This window comes from Vombatus ursinus, unplaced genomic scaffold, assembly GCF_900497805.2.
Source record: "Vombatus ursinus unplaced genomic scaffold, bare-nosed wombat genome assembly UNPS02008996.1, whole genome shotgun sequence".
NCBI classification, from domain to species: Eukaryota; Metazoa; Chordata; class Mammalia; order Diprotodontia; family Vombatidae; genus Vombatus; species Vombatus ursinus.
The window spans coordinates 2,507,041-2,518,960 of NW_020948774.1; the positions used below are offsets into that span (position 1 = coordinate 2,507,041).

General features: G+C 38.2%; 1 protein-coding gene across 2 annotated transcripts in view; it reads right to left on the reverse strand.

The window, feature by feature from the left end:
- Window positions 1-11,920, reverse strand: part of RPTOR (regulatory associated protein of MTOR complex 1) — a 488,176-nt gene that overhangs the window by 38,141 nt on the left and 438,115 nt on the right. For both annotated transcript variants that reach the window (XM_027850143.1, XM_027850144.1), the window contains 3 exons: window positions 9,846-9,960; window positions 9,063-9,187; window positions 6,246-6,350 (listed from right to left, as the gene is read on the reverse strand). In XM_027850143.1, coding sequence (XP_027705944.1) covers window positions 6,246-6,350; window positions 9,063-9,187; window positions 9,846-9,960 — 345 coding nt within the window. The remainder of the gene's footprint in view (window positions 1-6,245; window positions 6,351-9,062; window positions 9,188-9,845; window positions 9,961-11,920) is intronic.

Consider the following 11,920-nt stretch of genomic DNA (forward strand, 5'->3'; position numbering starts at 1 on the left):
GTCCTAGTTGAAGTTGGATAACATGAATTTATAATGTAGCCAGTCACCATGGTTATATGTGAGTAGGAAGTAAGGAGAAAGATGGTGGGAGTAATCCAAGGCTGAAGTTTGGCAAGGCATGAGTGGTGACAGGCAAGGGGGCAAGAGATCTGAGCGCAGAAGACAGTGTAGAGTTGACTTGGTAAACTATAGGATCAAAATTGGAGAGAAGAGAAAATGAAGATAGAGTAGGGGTAATGTACTGAGGAGGAACTGGAAGTTCTGAGGAAGGTGAAGAAGAGGTTTAGAAGAGGTGAGACATAGGGGATGGAATGCTAGGAGGTTATGGTCAGATAGAGGAATATCAATTTTTGATTATGGAGGAGAACACTTGCTGGAATGGTGAGATCCTGGGTGCATGAGGAAATGGTATGTGTCTCTGTAGAATCTTTTTTATTTTCGACACTTCATCTCTTCCAAGGATTACAACCCAGTGATCTTGTAATGATCAAATCAGAAGTGAAGACTTGGAACTTCATGGGTGAGTAAAGGAAGGATTTAGATGTAGGAAGGAAAGAAATATATGGCAAATGGAGCAGAAATTAAGAATGAAACAATGTTAATACCATTGTCCTTTGGAACCTAAGGAAAGGGGAGTATCACCAAAACAGAACTATGTTTACTTTCATTAATTGGTAAGGTGACATGGTACCATGCCACCCTTGGTAACGGTAATGAACATTTTATTGTTAGAACCTAGGGGATACAAAGAGAGTAGGAAATGAAATTTTGAGATGAAGAGAAAAGGGAAAGAGGGAGCTTGTGTTGAATGGCCTCAATATTTTCAGTAACATTAAGAGGTGAAGAAAAGGTTTGGGAAAGTTTTGGTGAGGAATGAGCTAGGGAATCAGTTTGGGAGGAATTGCTTCACTGACATGGGGTCCTAGTTGAAGTTGGATAACATGAATTTATAATGTAGCCAGTCACAGTTACTACTTCTGTAAAGGGTACTGCCATCAGTCCTGTTTCCCTGGTTTATAACTTCACCATTATTCTCATTCTCTCTCAACCAATTACGCACCAATTCCTGCCACCCTAACTTCCCCAACATCTCTCAATTCTGACCCCTTTTCTTTACTAACAAAGTCACCACTTAGTTCAGGCCTGCACTATTTCAATGGCCTCATAATTGGTCTCCTAGCCTCAAGTCTCTCTCCACTCCAATCCATTCAATGGCCTCATAATTGGTCTCCTAGCCTCAAGTCTCTCTCCATTCCAATCCATGGTACCATGACAGGGTATAGTAGGAAAAATGTTGGATTTGGAGACAGGGGTTCTGGGTTTGAATTCCAGCTTGTGTGATTGTGGCTAGGTTATTTAACATCTCTGGGTATCTGTTTCCTCTTATTTATGTCTGCAAAAAGAAGAGTCCCTTTCAGATTAAAATCTAAGATTGAATATTTTATTATCATCACTATTAGTCATAGAATATCAGAATTGCAAGGGATCCCAGAGATTTAATACAGTTTCTTATTATTTTGCAAAAGAAAATGGAGCCAGAGATGCAAAGTGAATTTTGTCTTAGGATGTACTGCTAGTCGGTGGCAGAGACAGGAAGAAAACTCACATCTCCTTAAGTTTGGATGACCCTTTCCACTGCTTCTTTTAAAATGAATATGCAGAGCTTTCTAGAATAGGTTTTTTCAAATAATTTCAGAAAAGCTACTTCCCTGAACTTTACTAAAGTCCCTCAAGGGTCTGCTCTTCCATGGAAAATACCATTCTGATGTGCTCCTTTAAAGTGAACAGATTATCATACCCTTCACCTTACAACAAAAGAGGGCTGGTGTGTGAAAGGTGCCCAAGATCAGAGATGGCTCTTCTAAGCAACTCCTGCTCCTTCACATTATCCCACTTTCTGACATTCCCAGATGATCTTACTCATCTCATCAATGACTTTGCCACATACAACTCTGCTTCTCTGTTCACATAATAGGCATGTTTTCAGAAAGATGAGGGTGGGGCTGTTTGAATGAAAGGGAGATGGGTGGCAAGAAACTGAAATCCTTAGTAATTATAACCTGCTCTGAATTCTTGGGCTCTTCAAGAAGTAAGATATTAATGGGAGCTACTGTTACTCGATACCAGTGGCTTAGGTGAACTCCTTCATAAAATAAAAGTCAAATTAGAGAAAGACCTGTGGAGAAGGTCATTGCTTTTTAAGAGTATCTCTCAAAACTCAACGTGTCTAAGACAAAATTTATTACCTTTTCCCTAAAACCTTTCCCTCTCCCAAGTTTCCCTACTTCTGTAAAGGGTACTGCCATCAGTCCTGTTTCCCTGGTTTATAACTTCACCATTATTCTCATTCTCTCTCAACCAATTACGCACCAATTCCTGCCATCCTAACTTCCCCAGCATCTCTCAATTCTGACCCCTTTTCTTTACTAACAAAGTCACCACTTAGTTCAGGCATGCACTATTTCAATGGCCTCATAATTGGTCTCCTAGCCTCAAGTCTCTCTCCACTCCAATCCATTCTTTACACAGCTGTCAAAATGATTTTTCTTAACTGCGATTCTAACTATGTCACTCCTCTAGATAATAAACAAGTCTCAGTTCAGGACCATGGGTCCATTATAAATTTATGTTATATAAACTCAACTGAGCCTTCACTGCAGTATTGCAATTCATTTACTCCTCTATTCTCCAAAATGGTTCTTTCCAAAGTTTTTCTTCTTTGCTCAAAGCCCCCATTCACCTTTCTCAGCTAAAGTCCTGAACTCATTATTTCCCAAGAAAATCAAGGTCATAGTCCACAAACTCTCTCATGCTGTCCTCATTACACTACAAACCCTTAATACCATTCTCTTAAATCCCCTTTTGCCCCAGTTACTGAAGAAAAACTAGATTTTTTTCTTGCCAATTCCTCTACATGTGACCTGGATCCACATGTACCTTTATCAATTGTCCAGCAGATTGCTCTCACTTGTATGGATGCTCTCTTCCTAGTCTTTAGTACTTCCTTAATAATTATTTTTTTCACTGCTTCCTACAAACATATCCAAGTCTACCCTGTCATTAAAAAATCCTCACTAGAGCCAATCAATCATCCCTGGTAGCTAGTGATGTATCTCTCCTCCCCTTTTCAATCAAAATCATTGAAAACAGCCATCTTTACAGGGTATCTCCATTTCCCCTCTTCCCACTTTCTTTTAAACCTTCTGCAATTTGGCTCCCTCCCCCCAGCCTCTCCTCCTGGATATGTTCTCATCTCTGGGTTTTTATCTTACTTCTCTGAGCACTCTTCAGTCTCTTTTGTTGGTTTATCATTCATATCATATCTCCAATTGGGGAGGGGGCTGTTCTCTAAGACTTTTGTCTGATCCCTCTTCTCTATAGTCCCATGGCTTCAATTATCACCTCTATGCAGATGACTCCTATCTAGCTCTAGTCTCCCTTCTGAGCACCATTCTTGTATTACAAACTGGCTGTGGGATATCTTGAACTGGATGTCCCAAAGGCATCTCAAACTCAAACAGAACTCATTATCATAAAATTTGAGAGTTAAAGTGAAATGCCATCTAGTCCAACCCATACATGAAAAGAATGTGTACCATAACATAGCCAGTAAGTGTCATCTAATTTCAGCTTGGAGACATCTAAGGAGGGGAAACCCATCATCTCTCAAGGCAAAGTATTTTACTTTTGGATAGTTCTAATTGGTGGGAAGTTTTTTTTCCCCCTGGTATTAAGGCTAAATCTGCAACTCCTCCCTCTGATAAGCCTTCAAATATGTGAAGACAGTGATCATGTACATTTGGGTCTTCTCCAGACTAAACATGCCAAGGTCCTCCAAATGATCCTCATGACATAGACTTAAGGTCCTTTACCATCCTGTTGTTTTCCTCTCTTGAACTTATCAGTGAGCTTCTTAATTCTCATAACTGAACACAGTATTCTAGATGGTTTGATGAGGACAGAGTAAAGTGGGACCATCACCTTCCTAATCCTGAAAAATACACTCTTCTTTAATGAAACACAATTTTGTATTAGCTGTTATGGCAGCTATATCACACTGCTGACTTATACTGATCTTGCAGTCCACTAAAAGCCTCAGATCTTCTTCAGAACAACTGCTGCCTAATCATGCTTTCCCTATCTCATGCTTGTTTTTTCGTACCCAAGGTTAAGACTTTTACATTTGTCTATTGAATTTTACCTTATCAGCTGTAGATCCATGCTCTAGCCTAAAGCTCTAAAGATACTTAGGACTACTGATTCTGCCATCCAGTATGTTGGCTTTTATTTCCTTTAGGAATAACCTATTCTTTCTTATAAACTGGAGTACATATAGGTATTCTTTGAGTCCTTTCATCTTCTCCAGGAGGGAGCTCTGTCCTACCCTTGGAGCACAGATAAGGGTCATTTGGCTCTGGTACAAATACCTAAAGGGGTAAGGTGGGGTCAGCTGTGGGATTAAAAAGTCTGAAATAAAGGCTAACTAGCCTGTCTAGTTAGAAATTAGGTAGGCCAATCTAAGTTTTCTGCTCTGTTACCTCTGCTGGTTCCAAGTTCCTCAAAAAGTATATTTGACCATTACTACTTTCAACATGCTTTTAAAGTGGAATCAGATACTAAGACAAAGTGAACTTTTTCTGATTTGCAATAAGTCTCACTTTGGAAAAGCTCCCTTGATTCAGAAAGCTCCTGGCACCTGGCTCTTTCCATCAGACATAAGAACAAGTCAGATCAGCACCTTTTAATGTCAAGATTTCACAAAAATAAAGAGGAGAGAGAATCTACTAAAAAAGACAAGAACAGTAGGAACAAATGAAAGCATTCTTTTAATTAAATGCAACAACAACCCCTGAAAGAGGAAAGTCATCAAAGGAAACATGTTAAAGGTAAGACTAAATATCAAATCTGGTTACGGAAATTATAAATGAATACAGAGAATGAGAGGGAAAAGGGAAAGGATTTTTTTTTTGATGTTTAAAAAAAATTAGAGTTAGTTTAAGGATTATCTTAGAAAGGAGATAATAACTCTCATACTCCAATTATTTCATCTAGTAGATGAAACTCTATTAACAGATATTAATAGATAATAAATAGACTACACCTTAAGTTTAGAAAGAAATGCTGCTAATGCACACATGGGTCCTTGAACAAAGAAAGCAAAGAAAATGCCACTTATGTCCTAAAGCAAGAGTTGCAATCATTCTTGTATCCTAGACTTCACTGTAGCTTCTTCTAAATGAATTGACAGCATTTTATTTCCTTATCTAAGCTGCCTAGTCTGGTTGTAGGTGAAAAACAGACTAGAATTATGTTGTTCCTCTCTATCTTTAAACCTGTAGGGAATAGCAAGCAGACTAGAAATGACTAATTTATGTCCAAACTGGAGGCAGGTAATAAGTTGACATGCAACATGCAATGCTGTATAAAACATAAACAGGCAATCCAAAATGATAGTGGAATAAGTCAGTTGTAATATGACTGACTAAATTTAGAGAATAGGAATACTGCTCCCCATTAGTTCAAGGAAGGCAAGTGGTCAGTACACTTATTTTTCAGGTCTTAGGGTGCAAATAGGGATACACTTAGGATAATCATTTTGCATTTTAGTAGCACCAAGATGGAATTTTATTTTTGTTCTAAAAATGGAAAAAGCCTAGATATGAAGACATATAAAATGACTTGTTTATGACTCCTCTATTCAAATGGAGATGGCTTTGGGTTCTTAAAGTCAATTCTAGTGAAGCATAAGTTACCAAAGAAAAAGTCTTACCAAGCTAGAAAGGCTTTGGGTATAGGCCAAATAGACTATTGGTTCATGACATGTTAGGAATTTGTGAGTGATCAAAGAAAACATAGACTAAAACTTGGAAAAGCTTGATCCTTCTCTCCTGGTTCTAATCATCAGGCAACATTTCCTCCTAGGAAACACTCATCTCAGCTTTAAGCCACACCAAAGACAATGACATTATTTTCCACGCATCAATGAAACAGGCAAGTCAAATCAATGCTGAAGGGCTGAGATACTGACAGAAACCACACCAAAACACGCTTACATTATATTGATCAGATTCTATAGTGATTGTGACAGAGAAACAGGTGAGTTTTGTGTTACCAGGAAATCCCAAAGTGAACCAGACGCTACTGACAGAGATACTGCTGGAGGAGGAATGGAGCCACATGGACCACTTCAGCCAGCTCTGGAAAGGCATCCTTGGGTGATATGCTTTAGATCCATGCAGACCTACCTCTTGTTGTTGGTAACATGTCTGAAAGCCCCTGCCAGGCAGTCACCATCTCAGGGTTCTTTTCCACATCTGCAAAATTCTTCCATACCCTGATGGCACCGTCATCTGAAGAAGAAAAGAGAAGGACGTCAAAGGCACTGTCTCTCTCAGGCCCTATTTGGGAGTTTTGGGGAGAGATAGGAAGTCAAATGACCTGTGTCACTGAAAAAGAATGAATATGTCACTTCATTTGGTAGACTGACCGATGAAGAAATGGACCTAGCCTTCTTGATTTGTTCCTTTTTGCTTTATACTCCTCTCTCTGCAACCCAGTCAAAAAAAAAATCATCCTGCAAAGATGTGAGGGTGCATTATTATTTTCCTTTTCATGGGCAAATACACCTAGCTAACCACAGAACAGATCCTTGAACCAATTTTAGCTTCTCTAGTACCTCAGACTGTTATTTCCTTCTTATTAGTATTGAAGCACTAGTTGTAAAATCCTTCAACCTGTAAGAACAACTATGACAAAGCCCAAACTCTGAACAGCACACTATTCTGCTCCTCTCTATGTTAACTTTTTATGTGTTAAGAAAAAAAAAATCAATAATTTCTTTCTTTCTTTTTTTTTACTTTTAGGCAATTGGGGTTAAGTGACTTGCCCAGGGCTTAATACCAAATAGAACATTGAAAGAAAAAAGCCTCATGTGTGTATTTCCTTCAGCCTCTTGCCTGCTTGCTGGTTCAGTTTCCCTGTTTTGTATTTGCATTATTCAGAACTCATTAATTTCTTTACAAAACCCTCAGTGATTTGGGCACCTTGAACTGTCCAATTGTAGCTGATAATCTCAACTCAGGCTTTGGAAAGAATTAGATCATGCAGCAGGCACCTTTAGTAAATGTTTGTTCGACTAAATGAAATATTCTCATTCCAATCTTAACTTGATCTTCTTCACATCCTTTTCCCTTCACCTTGGTTTTGACTTCTCAATGACTTCTCTTTCAACTTGAATTCCTCTTCGTGCTTTCTCCCTCATCAGCTAAGAAAACTTAGTTTATCCTGTCTTTTTCCCCCACCCTCACCACTGATCTGTCCTCTTCTTAAAAGTACTTTCTCCCCCCTTAGAAATGTGAGCTTCTTTGGGGGGACAGGACTGTTTCTGCTTTTCTCTGTGTCCTTATTACTTACCACTGTGCCTGGCATATAGGAGGCATTTAATAAATGCTTGTTGACTTGACTGATTATCTTCTCTAACCACCACTTCATATTGTTCCCTTACCTACTCTCACTTCCATTTCCTATAATGGTAATGGAAAAACTCCAAAATGTAATCTCAAGCTTGTTTTATCTAGTGAAATTGTTCTGGTCCTGCTTGCTGTAGTCCAGAGAAAAATAATTCTTATATGGCAGTAGACTGTTGTGGTTAAAGATTTCATGATAGAGCCTTGAAAAGTTCTTGAGAATATGAGAAATTGAAGAACAATGAATTCGGGTTACTGTTTAAATATTCAATATATTCTGAAGCAAACAGTTCAAATTAGCAAAAAAGCAGTTTAACCCATCCCATTTTGTTCTCATTCCAACAATCTCTCAATAGCTTTCTTTTCTTCTAAATACTCACAACAACAAAATTGCTAAAGTTTTGAAAAAATATCTGAAATTCAACACGACCAAAATGTAACTCATCATCTTTGCACCCAAGCCTCCTCTCCTCCAAACTTCCTTATTATTATGGAGGATATCACTATCCTTTAGTCAACCAGGCTTGTAACCTTAAAGTCATCCGTGACTCTTTCCTCTTCCTCACACTCCATATCCAATTGTAATTCCACAATGTTTTTTCACTTCCTTCTCCTCTTCACTTTCCTCGGTTGTTTTCTCCAATACTTCTTTATAACTTTTGATATTATTATTTCACACTTCTAATCTGAGACATGAAAGATTCTCTGACTTCATATAATTATTGTCATTATATAATTATTATCATCCATATAAATAAATACTCATTCTTCTAATTTAGCCAGTAGCTTAATCCTGTAGCACAAAAATAGCATACGTTTCTCTTAATCAATATTGACTTTTCATCGTGTTGAATCTGCTCACAACCTTCTTGATCTTTTCCTCTGCAAGCAGTTTCCACTCCAGTCTAATATAGGGGAATACTCAATAATAACTAACAAACAGAATTCAAATGAAGCTGCACTTTCTATTTCTAGGCGATGACAGGAACGGGTATTGATGATTTGGCAGAAACAGACTGTTGAGGAAAGCCTTCTTACCGTTCGGTTGTTTCAGCTATGCCTGACTCTTCTTGACCCCATTTGGGGTTTTCTTGACAAAGATACTGGAGTGGTTTGCCATTTCCTTCTCCAGCTCATTTTACAAATGAGGAGCTAAGGCAAACAAAGTTAAGTGACTTGCCCAGGGTCACACAGCTCGTGAGTGTCTGAGGCTAGATTTGAACTCAGGAAGATGAGTCTTTCTGACTCCAGCTTTAGCACTGTGCCGCCTACTTGCCTTGGGGAAAGTCTTACAATATGTCAATTAAAACACACAGGCTAAGTTTCTGCCTTTAAATGATATTTCATGTTGAAGTCATTTCCCTTATAATCTTTTGGCATTTTATGACGATAACCTCCAATCAAGAGATTTTTTTTTTCATTAGGAAGAGAAGAAATACAATCAGAACAAAAGATTCCCTGAAATAGCAAGCATGGCTACCCCTCCAACTCAGCAGTCTCAGGGTCCCAAGCCTCCAAGTCCACCTGCTAATGCCCCTGATGTAATACTTTCCTAACCCTGCTCCCATTTCTTTGACCAAGTGGAATGTGGCTTACCTGTGGCTGTCAGTAGCAACGAACAGTCCTGGCCATTCAGATACTCCATGGCAGTGACTCTAGTGTAGCGAGGATTTCCATTGTGGAAGTAGTCCAACTTCTCCCCTTTTTCCCAGTCCCAAAAACTTGGGGAGTATAAGGATAAAATAAAAAATGAAAGTGAAAACTGCATCTGTTTTATTAGAAGCACAAAGAAATCTCTATTAAATCAGTACCTTTTCAATTAAAAAGCTTTATACTTATTACAAATTAAACTTGTTTTTCTCCTTGGGGTATCTCAATGTTTTTTCTTTTTAAATTAATGACTTTCCATAACATCCCCTGCTTTTGCAGAGGAAGTAATAAGATTAAATCCCCATTACATGCCTTTCTGTTACAAATCTAGTTTTGATGAGACTATTATATGTACACTAAAACCAGGAAACCACTTTATCTTTATATACAGTATAAAAGTAACACATCTCAAAAACGTAACATCTGATTCACTGTCCTTTAACCCATTGTTATTACTTTGGCACTTCACCCCTCTGTAATTCAACAGTAGTCAAGAGTAATAGAGAGGATGTTTTCAACCTTTAAGAGATTGGAAAAGGAGTGAAAGATATCTCACAGTCAATTTTTGAGACCTCCCTGTTTGGAACAAAATAGGAAAGCCCCACATTCAAAGATGGGGGTGAAGTATGAAAAATTTCAGCATCCTTCAAATGTAAAGTTAAACCACATGGAAGTTAACATTTAGTTAATACTTAATGAACTCAGGAGAGTAGTTACCATGACCCTTACCAAATGCTGTCTTTATCAGCTACAGCTATGCAAGGGGTGAAGGGGTGGAATTTGACCACTGAGGGAACACCAGGGTTCCTATTAAGGAAGATCTGATCATCTAGTCTTGTAATACCTACAAAAAGAAATGGAAAAGAAAGTACCTGGTAACTAATCTGAATTTCTATGCTTATACCAAGAGATTGAGCATAGTGCCTTGGACTAAACACTGGAGAGAATACAAAAGGATTTACGCTCGTAAGTGAATGAAACCTAAGCACATCTGAATTTCTACAGCGATAATAGTCTATGCTAGTATGACTGTATATAATATTGCTCTTATTTTTTACCTGTTGCAAAGTTTATTAGACTATAGATTTTATGAGGGTAGGAATCATGTCTTCTATTTCTTCATATGGGAAATGTCCTCTGGAAAACCCCTTTACATGCACCCTTGATCCCATTCTATCCCATCTTATCTGGTACTTTATATGCATTGTCATCCCCATTCTCTAATTTATATTTGATTTCTCCTTGACTTCTGGCTGTTTTCCTGATACCTACAATGTGTCTATGTTTTCCCCAACCTCACTTAATCCAGCATCCTAGTTAGCTATTGCCCTCTATTTTTCCTCCCATTCTTGTCTAAACTCTTTGAGAAAGTCACCCCTACTTAGTGCTTCCATTTTCTCTCTTCTCACCAATGACCTCTACTGCCAAATCCAATGGCCTTTGCTCAGTCCTTCTTGGCACCTCCCCAGGCTCTGACACTGTCAGTCATCCTCTTGTCTCTTCATGACATCACTCTCTCCTGGTTTGCCTCCTACCCACCTGGACACTTCTGAATCTCCTTTAATGGGATGTTCTCTTACCTCATCTCACCTTGGTTTCCTTCTAGACAGATGAAATAGCAACTTCTGATCCTGCCTCTCCTCTCCTCTCCCCCATGCCTGTCCTCTAAGATTATTTTCCATTTACACTGTATATATCTTTTGCCTATTCTCTCCCTTAGAGTTACATTAGAATGTGAGCTCCTTGGGGACAGGGAATGTGTTTTTGCCATTCTTTGTATCCCTAGTCTTTAGCTCAGTGCCTGGCATATAGTAAGCAATTAATAAATGTTTATTACTTAAAAAATGTCTGGAGAAGGAGGCGATTAAAAGTGTATAATGAAGAAAAAAATTTAGAACCTAAGGAAGAGGGATTTAGACTGCCTCTTGGATAAATGGGGAATGGCTGAACAAAATGTGGTATAAGAATGTAATGGAATATTATTGTGTCATAAGAAATAATAAAAGCGATGAGTTCCAAGAATCCTATATAGCATGAAGTGATACAGACTAAGAACTCTGATCAATGCAATGACCAACCATGTCACAATAGGATCTATGATGAAGTATGTTACCTCCTTCTTAAAAGAGAGGTGATGGACACAAGAGATACATAATTTTGGATTTGGCTGCTATGTGGATTTGTTTTGATTGACTATGCTGATTTGTTGCAAGGTTCCCCCCATCCTCTTCTGTGAATTTTTAATTAGGCAGAAGGACTGATGAGAGAGGGGAAGTTAGTAATAGTTATGTAGAAGAAGAAGAAGAGGAGGGACATTGTAACATTGAAAATGTACATATGAAAACAATGAAGTTCAGAAAGAAGAACAAACAGGACAGTTTCGAAAGTAAAATGTAGAATATGTGCGAGAGTATGTGTGTGTGTGTGTGTGTATTTGTTAAAAAGCAAGTACTATGCATGATTTCATACAGAATCCTCTTTTGTTTCTACCTGGAAATGCTCATTAACATTTTTTTAAATGTCTCAGGTCAGAATAAAAAAAGGTCCTGAAACATTAGAATTAGAAAGAATTTCTTGAAGTTACTTTTCAGAAGTACAGTGGTTAAGAAGCACACAGACCTTATCGTCTCAAAAAATGACATAGGCTGATAATTTAAATGCATTCAAAAAAGGTTTGAATATCTTCTGGGAATACATAGCCAAAGTAGCATTAACAATGAAATGGCCAACCATACTTTGCCATGCACTAGGAAACATACACACACACACACACACACACACACACACACACACACACACACACA